The sequence below is a fragment of the Homalodisca vitripennis genome, chromosome 3 (assembly GCF_021130785.1).
Source record: "Homalodisca vitripennis isolate AUS2020 chromosome 3, UT_GWSS_2.1, whole genome shotgun sequence".
NCBI lineage: Eukaryota > Metazoa > Arthropoda > Insecta > Hemiptera > Cicadellidae > Homalodisca > Homalodisca vitripennis.
In genome coordinates, this window is record NC_060209.1 from 38,838,043 (window position 1) to 38,856,971 (window position 18,929).

Genomic DNA, 18,929 nt, shown 5'->3' on the forward strand with positions numbered 1-18,929 from the left:
TGAATATGCTACACAAGATTTGTAATGTAAAATATGTTTATTCTATAGCAATAACATACTAATTAATTTTCATTAGGTCAGATTCTTTGTGGCAAATTAGAACATATTGGCTAAGTTATATCATGTTTAATGTGTTCAGGACTACAAAAAGATATCCCGAAGCCGAAGCCTCTTAATTTCATACCTGGCAAAGAAAAAACAATCTGATTTGACTTCCACTAGGAACATCTGTTATTTTGTTGATTTGTTTTGTTTTGTGTCAGTGAGTAAAGTGAGGTGTAAACGTAAACAAAACAAATGTGGGGAGAGGAAATTACAGTATACTGTTTGTAGCTTGCCTAGCTTAATATTTTATGCGGAAATAAATATATGTCAACGTTTTAATAGGAAATGAATAATTAGGAATTTGTTTTAGTTTTTATTCAAATGAGCCGGAATAAGTTATTTCACTAGACAATAACAACATGACTTTAAACTTTACAAAATCATAACCTCAACTTTATTTAATGAAAAGAATGCTTTAGCCTTATAATGAAACCTGAAGCTAAAAATGAAGTAGCTTTAAAATCCAAGGAACAAGCACAAATATATTATGAAGCAGGAAAATTTGGCAGAGCTTTTGCTCATTATTTGGTTGCACTAAAATTAATGCCAGAGTGGAAGCATGAGCTGAAAGAAAACTTTTCATCAACTCTATGTAAGTGTTAAAATGTAGGTTACTAGTTTACGAGACCTATTTAGCATTTTATGTTGATGTTACATATGGAAAATGCTTAAGGCTTATTAAGTGACTAGGATGGCAATAATAAGTGAATACAGTGAGTACAGGCCTAAAAACCAAAAGTTTCCATCCTAAAGGGAGCAAATCCCTCTTGGGTAGAGTGGTAAGCCTACATGTAGGGCGTTTGGCTCTCGTGTAGGCTGCATTATAAAAGGGTCCGAGTAGGGTACGATAAGCGTACCCGGTTTTTTATATCGAAGAATGTAGTCTTCTATAATACCTAATACTCGCATCTCAAATCCTAGACTATCAATCGATATAAAAGTATCTAAAGTCCTCAATAACAATCATATACTTTAAATTAAAATATGAATTTAATATTTATAGTGATTAAACAAATTATTATTACAAAAATTAGGAAAACTGAAGACGACCATATTTGGTACTCTCATAGTTACAGTTGTTTCTTTCCCACAAATTTCACATAATGGGTTTTTTCGGTACGAGTCCAACATGTTGAAGCCACAAAATTTATTTGTTAACTTTTTATCATTGTTTGATTTATGATTATCATTGTATTTATAGTTTTCTTTTGTTATGGCTTTGTTGTTTTTTATATTGTGTAGTCTATTTATTCTACTGTTTGAGGTGGTTTTGTATACTTGTGTTTGATGTATGATTATAATTGTTACTTGTTGAAATTGAGTGTTTTCCTTACATTTTATAAGATTTCTTTATGTATTGCCATTGTGTATATTATTATTTTTTGTAAAATGGGGCTTAACTTGAATAAATAGATAGATAGAGCAGATAACACATGTACATTGCCATTGTACTTGCAGCCGGCCATTACTAAATATCTTACACATGATTTTACTTTTAATTAATTTGGAACAATAATATCGAACTGAATTATGTTTATAGACTTTTAAGATGGTATTAACCCTAGAATGGTAACGCCTATTTGCCACAAATAAATGGTAACGCGTAGTCTCTCAGACTACTTTAGGGAAAAATGAATAAAAATTAAATTTATTTACAAATGACATTATTTACATCTTAGAGGTTATGTTTCCTGATTTTTGTTAATTTCAGTCTTTATTGGAACACTTTACACACAGCATTCCTCGGTGCTCCAAGCAAATATGCTTATAACATTTTGTGCACTGGAATCGAGTCATTCTCCTTTTTTTCGCTGGGCAAACTGCACAAATCTTCCTTGTTCCTGCTTCTTCAATAACATTTTGAGCCTCAGATGTTGATGGGCCAACAACATCTTCAATGTTGCGTTTGAGATTCCTTGATAAATTTGGCAGTTTTTGTTTTCCCTGAATGTGCGGAGAGTTCAACACACATATTTCTTTAGCAAATGCCCTTCTTGTCATTGGTTTATTTTTTGTTGACAATGCCTGATGGACATAAATAACAAATGAGTTGATCAAAATGCTGTTTAAATAACATTCCATAGAAGACAACTAAAAACGTTTCATCATGATCACTTTCTTGTTCATCACAATCACTTCGTTCAAGTTCAGATAGTATTTCTCTTATTCCAAAACTAGTGTTCAATGGATCAGCCATGGTTACTTGACCATTCACGGTAAAAAATTATCACAAAAACTAACACTACATTCGCACAAAACAACTTTTCGTATATTTACTCAGGAACAAAAAAGTAACATAAACGGTAACGCGTAGTCTAACAGACAACTATGGGCTCACTGAAATGAACTGAGTGAATGAAACAAAATGGAAACCATATCCAGCATTGACCTTGGCTGGCAGGGGGAAGGTATTGGTGGTGGGTGGTCGGTCACGTCATGTACCTGCCACCTGGACCGGTTTTTGTAGCTTGCTTAGTCTGAGAGACTACGCGTTACCATTCTAGGGTTAAATAATATAGCTACAGTATTCTGTAAAATAAAAACAGCTGGCAATTATTAATTATGAGTATCTATAGATCAAATGTTTTTATATTCAATAGTTTAGATATTTCTAATTGATAGTTGATTCAATTATCCTGGTGGCCGCTTTTTATACTGCAGCCCTCAGGTAGACAATTAACTATAATAGTTCAATTAGGTACGGTGATAGGCCCTTGCATAAGATTGTAGACCCTCGGGTGAGTTAGACACTGGCTTTAAGCAACACTGGCTTCAAGCACTGTTTCTAACATAGTATGTCTTAATAACCTAACACAGCACAACAAGGTTTTTAATCCTAGAGGAGTTCTCCTTGATCTGGTATTCTCTACTGAATGTGTTGCTGTGGACGAGGATTTGTATTCACGACTTCTAAAGTACAGGAAATGTATACTAGACAAAATCTATGATGATTTGGTAAGGCAGACTTGATTGTGTTGTCGATTCAATGTTTGAAGAGTTTAGTGGCAATTTGCATTCCATTATATCTTTGCGTATGTCGAAGAAGTGTGTTGGTTATGATAGGTTTCCTGTATGGTTCTCCTGAGATCACTGGTAATAAGTAAGAAGTGTCTTCATAAGGCTTACAAAAAACACTATAACAGAAAAAGTTATTTTGAATTTGCTGTGATGAGAAGCCGATGCAAAGCACTGACAAGAATCTGCTACTCTCAGTACATTGGACACATACAGAATGCATTTCCTCAAAATCCAAAAGTGATCTGGAGCCTTTTTTAAGAACCTTCAAAGAGATAACTTTATTCCCTCATATTTATGCCTAAGAGATTACAAAAACCTCTGTGACTTCTTCGCTAGATTTTTTTTATCTGTCTATAAACCATTAGGTGATAAGAGTTAAGCCTGTCAATTGAACACATATATTTGTTTATTTAAGTTACAGATTACTCATAAAGAAGTCTATGATGTCCAATCTAGCTTATACATATGAGTCATATATCTATATTGGTATATATATATGTACACATATTTATTTTCTTCATCTGGAGAGCAAAGCAATATAAACTTATAGAATTGGAAATATTTCTGTTTGAAAAAATATCATAGGGCCCTTTCATATTACATCATATTTAGTGTCATTAAGAAGACATGTGATTTTGAAAACTGTGTAGGGTAAGTGTATGTTTTTATGTATACATACATACATACATACATATATATATCTAATATATATACAACCGCATGTGTAACTGACTGACTGACTGACTCACTCACTCACTCACGTATACTAATTCTAAACCTACTTCCAGATGAGTTAGAGACTTGAAATTTGGTACACAGATAGCTTTCCACGTGTAACCACCAGGAAAATCCCGAAAAGTGAGAATTTTTCATTTTCAACCCCTCAAAAAAATTCCCAAAAAATCGCGCATTCTTCACCCCTGCAGGCATTTTTTGTAAGCCCGATAGCGGGCGAACCGTTGGAGCTAGCTCGGATCTGACGGAAAATTCATGGTCAGGAATGAAGTGAACTACAAAAAAGGTCTAATGACTTTTTGCTCTATCTTCCATGGTTAAGCGACAAAACGCTCGAACATTTGAAATTCCAGAGATTTTTTCGATAAAAATAATGTTTCAAGCCCGATAGCGGCCGAACAACCGTTGGTCGTAGCTCAAATCTGATTGACCCATCAAATTAGCAAATTGCGCGATCTACAGAAAAGGTCCAGTAATCTTTTGCCCTATCTCGATTGGTTTGGCCGAAAAAACGTGATTATGTACAATTTTGTTGTAACTTTTACGCGAAAACTTTTGTTTTTTGGGGTCGATAGCGGCGAAACCATTGGTCGGAGGTCAAAATAAGACTAACGTTTTATTTAGGAAATAAGATGACCTACAAAAAAGGTCCAGTGACTTTTTACTATATATTTCCCTTAGTTTTGACCGCAAAACGCGATTAAGTGAAAATATTGGACATTTTCGCCTAAAAAATTTACATTCCGGGCTTGATAGCGGCTAAACGGTTGGTCGTAACTCAAAACAAATTTTAAACGGGATTTAGGAAATCACGTGATCTACAGAAAAGGTTCAGTGACTTCGGGAGTTGGCTGAGCGTTAGCTAAGCGTCAATAGTAGATAGGGACAGAGGAATATTTATTATGTTCACAGACACAATACCCTCTAAAAAAGGCCCAAGTGTGTCATTAACCCACGGTAATATTAACCCCCCCCCCCCCGGGGATTTCCTGGTATGACCTGATAACCTCCTGTACATTCAACCCCCTGAATGTGTTAACCCCCCTGGTAACATTAAACCCCCCCAGGGAATTTCCTGCCATGACCTCATGTCCGAATTTTACCAGTCACCAAATCTCTTAACCCCCCCCCCTGGGGAAGATCCTGGTATGACCAGATAACCCCCTGGAGACTTATCCCCCGGTAACGTTAACCCCCCCCTGGGAATTTGTTCATATGACCAGACAATATCCTGACGAAAATTAAACCCCCTCTTGTCTTAACCTCCTTAACATTAATCACCCACCCAGGGAATTTCTCGCCTTGACTAGAATAGTCTCCTGGTGATATTAAACCCCCTGTTCGACTTAAAATACTGCCTTGAGGTCGGTTTTTATTATGTTTATACTAAACAATTCAAGATAGCTGACCCGTGCAGACTTTTCTCCCGAGCTCATTTCTGGCTAAACCATAGGTCGTAGATCAGATCTGAGGGCACAATCGAAAGACAAAATTAAATTTCCAACAAGAAAGGTCCAGTCACTTTTTTGTCCGTATCTCTAACGGTTTAACCGCAAAATGCCCTCAAAGTCAAAAGTTTTTACGAATCCGGAAAAAAAATCTATGAAAAAGGTCAATTTTTAAATCCCTTGTCATTTACTTAATGTCCGGAACTTAACCAGTCACCGAATTCCGCTTATCCCCGAATTTGCAAGCGTTTACTTTGGGGGCCTGGGGGCGTAGCCCCCAGCGAGCCGAAGGCGAGTATATATATATATATATATATATATGTACATATATATGTATATATATACTGTATACATATACATATATATATATTTAATTATGTATATAGTATTTATTCAAAACTTTCAAATTGGTTGTATTTTACATTTGTAAGCACTGTTTAATAAAGGAAATACACAAAATTATACATGACAAGTTTTAGAGAATTGTAACAAATATGCCTATTTAGTTAAATACCTACTCAAGATAAATTGTTTAATTATTTTTGTTGCTTTCCACTTTCATAACTCTAGGTGCCAAATTTTGTTAATGACTACAGGGCACAACAACCACTTGGCTGGCTGGCAGGTGAATGCGAGCATGCTATCATCTATACATCCCTAATATAAGTACGATAATTGCACTTGAAATATTGGTTCTAATAAATCTGATTTACTTTAGCTGTTTTCTTTTTTAATCTGATATATTTATATGTCTGGGTTAATTTAGAATTAATTTGTTGTTCAGGTTCCTGGGGCAGCCAACTTGAATCTCAACAGAGATTTAAGGACTTGTTTAACTGCTACGAACAAGCAGTTGAGATTTTTCCTGAAAATGAAGAAGTTCTTTGTAATCTAGGCGCTCACTTGTTCAGGTAGTATGTGCCTCCTACAGACGTTGGAAAATCTTGTGGGCTCAATTTCCAAAAAATTTTTGCCTAGGAAATTTTTGAAAACTTTATGTGAGAATTTAATATCAGTAAATATTGGACTAAAACCGAGCTATTTATGGGACATCCCTATTAAAAGTGAAAAAACCAAAATTAATATAATAATTTCTGTGTTAAAACAAAAAGAGTTATTATCTGAAAATGTTGTGATGCTAATGCTGGGTGATGATATGTTCATTAGTAATCTGTCTGAAATTAAAAGATTGCATTACAAAGTATCCGAAGTATATAAATTTATTGATTGTAGTCCTGAATTAAACTCTGCTGAGTTGATAGAAAATGCTAAACTTAATGAAATATACAAAATGATAGAGGTGCTAATGAAAGTGATATGTGAGCACGACTTTAAAGACATGTTAATAATAGAAGAACAGTTCGGTTGGTGTTTACCAAGTTTGTTTTGGATTTCTATTGGGTTATCCAGTAGTTTATTGGTCCTCTTCAAGCGACACAAACTTACCTTACCAACTTCTTACACTATTTAAGGTAGACTACATCAGTGAACATTTAAAATTAAAGGATATTTACTCATTTAGTGCTCCTTCAACTCTATCTTTTACCTCTCACGTTGAGAACTGGAGAGTAAATCTCGACCACAGGTTTCCTGGAGACTTGACACTCTCAGTGTCTACAGTCTCAGCTTCATCTGTTATTCTTTGATCTAGATCGGTTACTAATAGGAGTAGACATTTTGATGAGAATAACATTTTGTTGTATTGAAAACTTTAAGTTGACGTGGTGAAGCAGGTTAGGACACCTGCGTGAAGCTGCGCATTATTTCCGCCAAGCACTTTGAAACCGATGACAACTACCTGCCGGCATATCGCAACTTGCAGAGTGTGTGTAATGTGCTAATTGAGAGGTGGCACTTTCGCATGCTGAACGACTCACATCGCAATGAAGCTTACAGAGAGGCTATTATGAAGAAAGTTCAGCAAGGCTTCAATAGTGTATTAGACATCGGCACCGGCACAGGGCTTTTGAGGTCAGTAACTCACACTAGAGATTACCATAAAGATATTTTCAAGAATTATACGTTGAATCTCAGTTTTAAATTATAATATTTAATAATTGTTTAATCTGTTACAATTGGTTTAATCTGTTGTTGCAATTGTTCATGTCATTTGTGACCACTTACCATCCACCAGATTTTAAAAAGTTTTAAAGAGCGATAGATATGTTCAAATTAAGATGTTTAATGCCTTACCTTTTATATATAAAAGAATTATAACTAAGTTCAAGACAAGATTAACTCAATTTCTAATGATGACGGCACCTTATTCTATCGAGGAATTCTGTATGCAAGTAGGTAATATTTTGTAAGTTGTTTTACATCATCTTATATTAAATATGTGTTTTGTTTTTTTTTTTATTGTGTTGACAATACCTCAACACAATAGTAGTTAAATGGTTAATCAACGATTTGATTTGATACAAATGGTACTCTAAATCATATATTGTTATATAATATCTGAAAAATAAATTTGTATATATTTTAATCATTTCAATATTCAATCAAATATCTTGTCACTTCTAGTTGTTTAATTTGAATATTTTTAATATGCAGAAATAATACATTTGTGTGCCTTTCAGCTTGTATGCAGTAACAAGTGAAGCACAAGATGTGCATGCTTGTGATTACTCTCCGACAATGTGTTCTATCGCCCGAGATGTGCTCCATGCCAACAAGATGGCTGACAGTGTCAAAGTGATAAATAAACTATCCAACACATTGAAAGTTCCTGAAGACTTACCTCATAGGTTTGTTAAATTGTTCACAGAAGAAACATTGCTTATGAGAACATTATGATGTTGAAAAGTACCCCTGTAAATAAAGTAGTGAGATCATTTCATTAGTTTGATTCTCCTTGGTTATGCTTTAAATTTTGTGTTGTGTTGTGAAAATGTAGGTTTACACAAAAAGTAGTGTCATCTTTACAGCTTGTGGATAATAAAATAATTTTTATGTATGTGTACAATTTTAATTGTTGTAAATAGTAGTATCAGTTGTTTTGAGGAAATTTGTTTTTAAGTCCTATTTTGTGTATGGAACTGGAAAAATGTTCAAACCTATTTGGTAAAGTATCATATGTATGTTTTTTATACATAATAAATTAGCAGTATATGCATGTTCTATGTGATTTTAATCAAACAATTTATCAAAAATTAAGAGCGTATCTAAAACCGTTTGGATTTTATGGATGTTTTAGTAAAATGCTACAAAATCGCTCAAATAGATTTGTTATTTTTCAGCAGTCCTTGAGAAAAATCTCCGGCTTTTATTTGATTTAAAATAAATTGAATACTAATCACAAAGTGGGTATAATTGGAATGATAAAGTTCCTCTACTTTTTTCTAGCATGAATGTATTGGTATAGAAAATGTTATTCCGGATATGAGCTTGGTGATTGAATTTGAATTTTAGCCATATTATAATAATAAATTGTTCAGGCTGATTAGTAAGAACTATAAGCTTTGCCTAGTCGTGCCGAGTACTGCTAGTGTGGTATGAGTAACAACCTGTATGTTTCCTATGTCATTAATATTGATTTTTGTCACACTCTAAAGATAATGTTTGATTGTGTTACAGAAAATCTCTGGTGGTGACGGAGACCATGGGATGCTGGACTGTTGGGAGAACACCTACTACAGACCCTTTTACATGCTTGGGATCACCTGTTATTGCCACCCTGTCCTCAGCTGCTAAGTTTTCTGGAGACAGGAGCTCCGATCGGCCAGTATGGTGTGGTTGTGCCCTTTGGAGCCCGTCTGTGGGCCTCTCCTATCCAGTGTCCAAGTGTAGCTCGCCGCAACTACCTCACCAATGCTGATCGCAGTACTTGGAATTTCAGGAACATGTGGTTGTTCAGTGATTTCAGTGAACCTTACGATACAGAAAACTTGAGGATTGTTAAGGATTGCAAGTTCCTCTGTGATCCTGTAGAGGTTTTCACATTTGATTTTAACAACCCTTCTCAGCTTAAAGATTATTTTGAAGGGAAGAATGATGGTAAGTGCGTTTCCTTTGAGTACGATGGGAAATCGGATGCAGTGGCGGTTTGGTTTGATCTGATGCTGGATGAGGGACATCACGATTTTCTTCTTCTCCTCACTCGATTGAGACACAGTGTTGTTGGGATCAAGCGATATTTAGGTTTTAAAAAACCTCAAGAATCAATTAAATTGAGTGCAAATTGTGTTGGGGGTAAGTTAGTATTTGATATCATTTTCAGAGGCTACTAAGAATTTTAAAAGTAGTGATGAGAATTTATCAAATCTACAGTCGAGTCTCAGCAGTGCAAGTATTATTTCTGATATTGCTGTTAGTCCAGAAATGGTTTGTTTTCTCAACAATAAACAATTGCAAGACAATTTTTTTGAATTGCCCGAGAACTTTGAAATCATCAAACAGTGTTCTTGATCTGTCTCCTTTTCCTCTCTTTGGTCACCCCCCCCCCCCCCCACCCCCCCCCCCCCCCACCCCCCCCCCCCCCCACCCCCCCCCCCCCCCACCCCCCCCCCCCCCCACCCCCCCCCCCCCCCACATTGCTAATTAAAATTTGTTAATCCTTTCCTCTCCTAATTACTAATATCAATTGTATTAGGCTGTAAGAAAAAAGTAATACAGGAAACATTCCACATCACCAATAACTCATTTAATGACATTTAAACTATACATAAAATTCAGAAGCCAAAAAAACTCTTTTTTGTTTAGCATTTAAATCAATGGAAGTAGTGGCTTGAACTATGTTTTCTGGCTATACAGCCAACTCAGTTTGCATATATGGCTGAATCACATAGCTAATTATTAGTCATACAGTTGAGCATTGTTAGTTATCAAGCAAAATTCATGCAAAGGAACAAAACTCTGTTTTTTTTGGGCAATAGTTAAAAAACAGTTGAACAGATTTAGTAAATTAAATAACATGTGGTTGGCACAAACTGTAACAAAGTTGTATATTCTGTGGTGATAAATGTTTCTGTCATAAAAAAACAAAATGGAGACTAGCAGTAAACGAGACATTTCTCAACCTATGTATATATAACTTTTTTTAATGATGAGTACTATCGTATCAGCCACAGAAATTTGTGACACCCTTTTGTAACCACCCTGTATACATATATTTTCTTTCTTTTTAGAATACATTTCTTATATTCTTTGGAAAATTAGATTTAATAAATGTGACTGACTGAGACTTGAAAACCAATAACCATCTAAAAAAGATGCTGCCCATCCTAATCAATACAACTTTTGAAAACCCAGTTTAATCCAATAAGTACGATTATATATTCCATATTAAATTACTCTTTAGAATTTCAAAATAAATCAGAATTTAATAACATAATAAATTGATTACAAGTATTTGGCTACCAGAAAATATTTAATTTTTTCATCAAAATATATTTATGTGATAGTCACTAAAAACTTATTGTTCCTGAAATGCATATGTATTCTAGACATACTTGAATTGAAGTCAATCTGTACTTTTTACACACACAGAACTTTCAATTAGTAAAATGAAATTTTTATACTCATTATACTTGTGTTATACATATTAAAATTTGTTAACAAAACCCTAATACATAAACTTATCAAACATTTTGCAATTTTGAAGCTGTTTGTTTCTTGCCTTGTGTACTCTACTAGTTTTTAATTTAGAACTAAACAATGCTGATAAATTCAAGTTTCTAATTAATTTGTTTGTAACAATTTTCCTCACAAAATTATTTTTTACAAACAAGATAATTGAATTTACTGTAATGACTTTATTGACATAAACTGTGAAACTATTTTTTGTTACATCTTTGAAAAATCAAATTAAAATAATTGAAACTTCTTTCTGACTAATACATTTATTTAATCAGAAAATACAACACATAAAAGGCAAAATACAGAAACTAATAACACTTCAATTTATCAAACAGTATATGTGCTGAATTCTGCATTCTTTTAAAAAAAGCTTTAATGGGATTAATGGTCAGTTTCTCCTTTTTTCCCAGCTACTCTTTCAAACTTGTTCATGTCAGTTGTTGCGATAGGAGATCCAAATAGTGTTAGGCAGTCAATTCTGGTGACATCTGAGTTATCGTGATTGTTCTGTATAAATATCTGTACATTTTGAACATTCTGAAATTTGACAAACTGAAGCCCAATGGGTTTACCAGAGGTGAGATCGTTAGGGTCAATATCCAGAGACTGAGTAGGCTCGTTCTTAGATGCACCATCAAAATCCAGAGTTGTTGGCTGATTTATGAACAATTTAACTGTTTTAGGACCCGCTTTGTCTGGTGCTTTAATCATTATAGAATGGATTTTTACTGCTTGTGAGAAAGTTATTGGGATAATAAGTTGGTTATCACAATCGGACTGGAGATATTTGTCATCATCTTGAAGACAATTGGCTAACGGATGTTTATCGGCTTCATTTAAAGCTCCACTTTCGGCCTTTAAAATAAACGGATACAAATCAATATGGCCCTTTACTGGAGATTCAGCCTCACCGGAACCTTCAGAGCTGCAATGCTCCTTCAACTTGTCTTCTAGCAGTTTTGTGTTTGAGCCTGTGATAGAATCTATCTTTTCACCACCCTTATAAAATACAAAAGTCGGCATTGAAGAGATTCCTTGTGCCAAGGCTGTTTCCTGGCAAACATTAATGTCCACTTTCAAAAATACGGACTGAGGATACTTGGTAGCCATCTGTTCAAAAAAACGGGGCTATTCGTTTACAAGGACCGCACCAAGCTGCTGAGAATTTAACAACCACAACGTTCTTAGAGGATGACAACTTTGTCTGAAATTCTGTATCTTTTTCAATAACAATTACACTCATGTTTGTTATAATTTTCTTCTCAAATCAGTCACTTAGTTAATTCCCAATAAATCACTGTGTATTAATGCAAGTCACTCAAAAAAATTTAAAGACCAGCACCTGCAATATAAGATACAAAACTGGCTTATTCTTGATATTAAACTTATTGCTATATATAACTATTTTGGTAATAAAAAATAGGATTAACTAATAAAAAGTAATTCATAATAAGGTCATGACAGTTAAATGTACATTGACTAGTTATTACTCATTATTGCCTACTCAGAAAATTCATATTACAGTTTAAAATCACAATTATAATTTAAATGTATATAACAATCACTCACCCACATGTGTGGTGTTTTAAAACAGTTTGATGTATGTTAAATCATCTTCAGTCACAGAACCATATAGAAAGAATTATCGTTACGTCATTTATTACCCAGACAAACCTTGTTCTTGTAAACAAAATAAAAGATATCATGTACCCAAATCAATATTTGGTCATTAATTCCCTTGCCTCGATCAACATTTCCTAAAATTGAAACTCAGAACCTCCTTTTGATAAACTAAACAATAAAGTAGTAGATGAAATCATTTCCTTGACAAAGTGTTAAAGTAAAGGTTGTAATAAAATTATGAGCTTCTCCCAAAACAAAATATTATCCAAGGCATAGCTATGGTGGGCAGGATTAATTCAATATGAATATTGGGTTTAGCTCCATTTCACCTTCCGCTTAGTGCTTATCTGAAATCTGACACTGTCAGAGACTTGACTCCTGGAATCTGGAGTTCACATACATCTGAAGAGCTCACACTGCATTAAAGATAGTCATCAAAGCAACTCCTGCACTATTGGAAGGAGGTCTATAATGCATGAATCGAAAAAGGTACGTTCCTTTCCCTGGAAATGGAAGCAGCAAAGATTGGGTACTTCTCTCTAGCCACACGATGAACCTAGATCATACTGTCCACTCTGCATGTTAGATACAACCAGAAAATCCTAGAGTGTAGTTCATAGGAGAATTAAAGCAGTGGTTGAACCACTGCTCGCTAGCAACCAATATGGCTTCCGAAAAGGTTGCTCCCACCCAGGACGAAATTCATCTTGTTGTCAGTTCAGCTAAGGAAGCTGGGATTAAATGGAAAAAAGAGGTACAAAGAAGTACTGTCTAGTGGTGACACTGGACATCAGAAACGCTTTTAACTCTGCCAGGTGATACTACCAACATGAAAGCTCTTGACTTACATACGTTCCAGGATGCCTCCAAACGATTGTATTGAGCTATTTTAGGAAAGGTTTTTGGAAAACGACATGGAAACCGGTCCAAAGCAATACACAGTCACTGGACGAGTACCTCAAGGCTCTGTTCTGGGTCCCTTACTGTGAAATATCATGTACAGCGGCCTGCTGAAGCTGGAGTTACCAGAGAAAGCACCTTGAACATATAAACTATGCTTTCGACACAAACATTTTCATGACATAAGTTTGTGGATGAATAGTATAGACTTAAATTGGCCTGAACAGAAGACAGAAGTGATGTAATCAATAGCAGAATAAAAATAGAAACTACACACTGTAAGTCAGAGCGCATGAACTCACATCTCAACTATTTCTTCGATACTTGGAAGTGATGATTGATACTTGACTTAACTTCAAGCAGCAGGCACAGCATGTAGCAGTCAAGGCATTGGTTGTAAGGACGGCCTTATTTTGGCTGATGCCTAACATAGGAGGCCTTAAATAAAAGAGAAGAATATTACTTTTCTTCCATAGGAACATCAGTCAGTGCTCACATATGGAGTAGCAGTTTGTGCCAATGCGTTAAAAAATGAGGAAGCAAAGAGAGAAGGCACACCAGTATATTGGATGAGTGCTATAAGACTTGCAAATGCCCTGGTACCTGAGTGCGCAATCTGAATTATCGTCAGAATGCTACTCGCAGATGAACAAAAAAAAGCCCTTTTCCGACGAAAAAAGAAACACCTTCACTGAGCTCAGGACCAAAGAGCGACAAGAAAGCAATGCAACAGAGGCAAAAATATGTGGGACATCGCTACAAATTGAAGATAGACACACCATCTTATCCCATATGAGTATTTGATTGGAAGTCACCGCGATATAAAACTGCTACTTGACACAAATGATCTTAGAACACAGATGCTTTTGAGCGTACCCTACATCGATTTAAACACGAGGAATTCAACTACACATATAAGTTTATTTTGTAAAAACGTTTTGTTTATTAATTATTTTGTAAAACGTTTTATTTGTTTTTTATGCGTTTTCACTCAATGTTTATATTTATTTTAAAACAACCCACAATCCCACCAAGGTGGGTGATAAAGGTCATAACATATTTCTTCCTATATAGTTTTGTGACTAAAGATTACAAATCAAACATGACAAATAAGAAATAAATAAGCTCATCAATTTTCATCCACATATTTCAAGTTTATTTCATTAAATATTAGCAGCGTTTCATATTGTCGACCTTGAAGTAGCCTATCAAATGGTCATTCAATCAATGCAGAGCAATAATGACAATGCAACAGGAAGGTCAGTGTGTTATATGGCTTACTCTATCATTAATGTATGGTGGAACTTCTATGTGGAGTGATGTACCTTTGTACAAAACCAAGGATAGTTTGGAAAGTAACATAAATCAATTAAAAGTGGTGTGTGCAACGACCTAAAAATATTCAAAATCCTTAAGAAGAAATTGGTAGTTTGAAAAAGATAACACTAATGCTTCTAGCCATTAGTGCACGGGCTGCAGCAGCATCTTTCTAAAAAATATAGTTAAACTCAATCAGCCAGAATTTTATAGTTAAGAATCTACAATATTTTTCATATTGAGTGACGTTTGTCATTAAGGATGTGGAATGTATTTGTCAAATTGAGGTCAGAAACAAAAAGAAGACTAAAAATTATAACTATTAATGTTCTTTCTCTTGTGTACCATACTCGAAGACTGCACAATGGGAGTGTTATTACATAGGGCATATATTGGTTATGAAATTGAATTATTTTTTTTTTTTGCTTTCAAGACACTCTTGAATTTTGATATTTGACAGATAGTACCATCTCAAAAGATTTTTTTTTGTTCATCCCCATCAGACCATTCAACTTAATAGGTTCTTATTACAAGATGATTTTAATTTTTCACCTTCTCTGAAATTTTAGTTTTATGTTATGTTTTTTTTATCTATTCATTTTTTAAGCATTTTCCTTTAATAAAAGGAACTATTAATTGATCGGACTAACGGTGATCAACGAATAACATCCCTCCAGACAGTATCCAGTAATATGTATATTTTCTAGAAGCCTTTGATCTTGTCACGAATGCTTGAAGAATAACATATAATACAAAATTACATAACATATTTAAAAGTCATGGAGTGAGTGCCTGCAAACTTTTGCAACTAGCTCAGTAGCAGTTTTGATCTGGAGATAAGGATTGTTATTGTTGGTTATCTAAAAATACCTTACCTTCCAATACTTTATTCCTGTTTCTTTATATTTAGAAATGCATTGACTAACATCTCAATGTATACAAATTTAAGGCACACCTAGTAAAACTATCTAAATCTGCCTTTCAAATATTTGTGGCTAAAGAAACTGTTGCTTTAACCAACGAATTTGAATGAGGAAAGTATTAAAAAGTTGAAGGTTCTGAAAACAAAATAATAACTTTACTCTATACCCACTTATCATCAACAAACTAAGGGACTAGAAGGGAATATGGTTCTAGGTTATGAAGAGGATTAACAAGGTAGAAGGAGGGATATCAAGGTGACCAACACGAAAAAATATACACTAGGCAACTAAAAACCTCCCTAAACCACAAACAATATCATACAAGCATTGTGTGATGAAATTTCACAGCTTCTCAATCCTAATTAATTACACAAATGAAGGAAAGTTTATTAACTTGTAATACCACATTTATTTAGAAATTTCAAAAAGAATCCCTACTGAAAAAATAAGTGCTAGCTGTCTATGTCGTGTTTGTAATATAAAACTTATTTTAAATACTTTTAATACTCAATCTATTATAACTTTGAAATAAGTTGAGTCTACAAAATGAAATTTTTACAGGATAATACTCTTACCTCATAGTACTAAATTTGAGCTAAATTTCAATTTTTATTTTCATGCTTCAAATTTTTGACATTTTGAGAATTTTTTACTATTTGGAAAATTTTTATTTAAAACCCTATGTAAGTCCACAGCTTGAAACTTTCAGAATTTGGAGTACCCACCTATGAGATAAGATAATGTAGTCATTTACCTTCTTGTATAGTAATATGTTAGAAAATCCGTTTTTGTAATCTTATTACGTTAAACTTTGAACAGGTACTTATTTATATTTTTAGTTTTAGGTGTATACTCATAGATCCTTATTAATGTTCAGATCTTTCTGAAGAGATTGGTTTTTATTAAATGTTCTAGGATGAATAGAAGCTGAGATATTTAATTTAACGCACAGCTCTGAAATCTCTGGAAAATATAAGCATTCAAACAATGCAAAAATGGCCATCAGTTGGAAAAACTGTTTGAATTAAAATAATTTTATTTTGTACTTCCATTGAATTGTACTTTCAAGAGTAAAAATATTAAAAATAAAAAAATCTTGAAGCAACCAAATAATTTTTTCTGGACCACTTGATATGGATTGACGGATCGGATAAAAACAACTGAATAATGAGTGTAGGACGCTTAATAAAATCTACCTGCCAAACCCACATGTATATCTATAAATATCTCACATAACAGCTGCAGTATGGTAAGCAGCCACTCCACAATTGAATCAGGGTATCAAATTATCGATAAGGAATACGTTCACTATCGAATACAAAATTAATTATTGCCAACTATTTTTAACACATGGAATAAAAATATTGTTCCAAACTTGAATAAAATCAGTTGTATGGTATTTAAATAATGGCCAAAAGTTCAGTGGCATTGTACATGTCTTGTTATTTGTATCACAAGTTGTCAGACAATATAGTATCCTTCCAAAATGTAAAAAGTAACTAAATGTTACACTGTTTTATTTGTTAAATTGTATAAATGCACACAGCTTCAATAGTTTCTTATTTATCATTAAATTATTACTTTTTTAGGAATAAAACCAGCTGAACTGTTATGCTGTAATTTGAAATGCATAAGCGGACCCGGTTTTTTTATCGAAGAATGTAATCATCGATACCTAATATTCGCATCTCAAATCCTAGACTATCAATCGATATAAAAGTATCTATAGTCCTCAATAACAATCATGTATGTTTTAAATTAAAATATGGATTTAATATTTACAGTGATGAAACAAATTATTATAAGCAAAATTAGGAAAACTGAAGACAACCATATTTGCTCCTCCCACAGTTACAGTTGTTTCTTTCCCACAAATTTTCACATAATGGATTTTTCGGTACGAGTCCAACATGTTGAAGCCACGTAAAACATGTCTTATCATCTTTCAAAGCAATGTTGTGTAGTTTTCTAAAATTGACTGCTATTTTTAATAATCAAATGTTACTTATATGTAAAATTGAAATATTACCTTACGTGTATTATTTAAAAGTGTTTACAGCTATTGATATAGATTATTTAAGTTATTTGTTCAAAATAATTAATCAGTATCGATTGATTATATCGGTGTTTATGATTAAGTAATATCGTTTGCCAATTTCAATATAAAAAACCGGGTCCACTTATCGTCGCTTATACCTACCTGAAATTTGGTTCAACATTTTGGTTTCCATAGTATAGATAATCATGAATATCGATGATTCAATTGAGATGGGACCGTTTATTACACTGCAGGCCACAAAATTTGTTCACTTTCATCGCCATTTTCAAATTCCCAAAAATTAGTTACTTTTTACTATTTATGGTTTAGGCCTACTTTAAAAATTAATGTAACTAATAAGTAGAAATCATATTTTAAGTTAAATCAATTGGAATATCAAATTAGGCTTAGATTCATTCTGATAAAAACCATCATACAGTTAAATAAAAACTTAATAAGAGTGTAGGCCACTTATTAAAGTAAAGTCTAGCAGTAGGCAGCAGGCCTATAAATTGAAAATTCAGAATGTTGCTTAAAGAACGTTATCCAATTGATGTGACTTATCTATGTATCATTAACTTTAAATTTTATTTCCATAATTTAAGTTATAATTTTCCAAGTCACTGGAGATTAAAAAACTAAATTAAAAAAAAAAACTTGTGAACTGAGGATCCGTTAATTAAATTAAGAAATTAGGTCTGAATAATACAAGTTTACTGTGTTTAGTTTGTTTTAAGTGCAGAAACTATAACAAATGATACCATTATTAGTAATAGGCTAGTATCGTGAATCAAAGATGTTATTCAAATTGTTATAGGTTAGTTTATAAAAGGGATATATTACTAATACATCACAATATATACACACAAACTTAGTAATACATAAACTACAGGTATTACCTATTTGTTTTTCTCTTAACGTGGCCATTATTTACAAGTGAATAAATCAAAACAGATGCAGAAAAATCACCGTAACAATCAATCTAACAACACACCCCCAAACACAAGTGACCAAATCATCAAAATCAAGTCTGACTGAATCTGGATTGAGTTTACATTTACAACAGACAGAACTTGTACAACACACCAACAATCCTTCATAGTAACACTATGGCAAAGAGAAATAATCTGTAAATGTTAACTTCATCTGACGTGTCTACTAACGCTCAACTACAGCCATTTATATCACGTTGAAACTATATAAAAACTTAAGGGCTTTCGCCATTCTAGTCCCCGTTAATGACAT

General features: G+C 33.6%; 2 protein-coding genes across 3 annotated transcripts; one reads left to right on the forward strand and one right to left on the reverse strand.

Annotated features, from left to right (window-relative positions):
* The first annotated feature begins 238 nt into the window (after positions 1-238).
* On the forward strand, positions 239-9,535 carry LOC124358149 (protein arginine N-methyltransferase 9-like). The gene is given in 7 exon segments (XM_046810441.1): positions 239-697; positions 6,091-6,217; positions 7,040-7,085; positions 7,087-7,277; positions 7,886-8,053; positions 8,883-8,910; positions 8,912-9,535. Coding segments are annotated over 7 exon segments (1,350 nt in total). The 5' UTR covers positions 239-531.
* Positions 9,536-11,127: 1,592 nt separating this feature from the next.
* Positions 11,128-18,814, reverse strand: LOC124356818 (thioredoxin-like protein 1). 2 transcript variants are annotated; one of them, XM_046808049.1, is made up of 2 exons: positions 18,584-18,814; positions 11,128-12,225 (listed from the first exon to the last, which is right to left on the reverse strand). In XM_046808049.1, exon 2 carries the CDS (start codon positions 11,991-11,993, stop codon positions 11,265-11,267), a length of 729 nt encoding a protein of 242 aa, XP_046664005.1. In that variant the 5' UTR covers positions 11,994-12,225; positions 18,584-18,814; the 3' UTR covers positions 11,128-11,264. The 2 variants fall into 2 exon arrangements, with proteins under 2 accessions (XP_046664005.1, XP_046664006.1); XM_046808050.1 differs by lacking the exon at positions 18,584-18,814 and adding an exon at positions 16,222-16,366.
* Between the last annotated feature and the right edge of the window lie 115 nt (positions 18,815-18,929).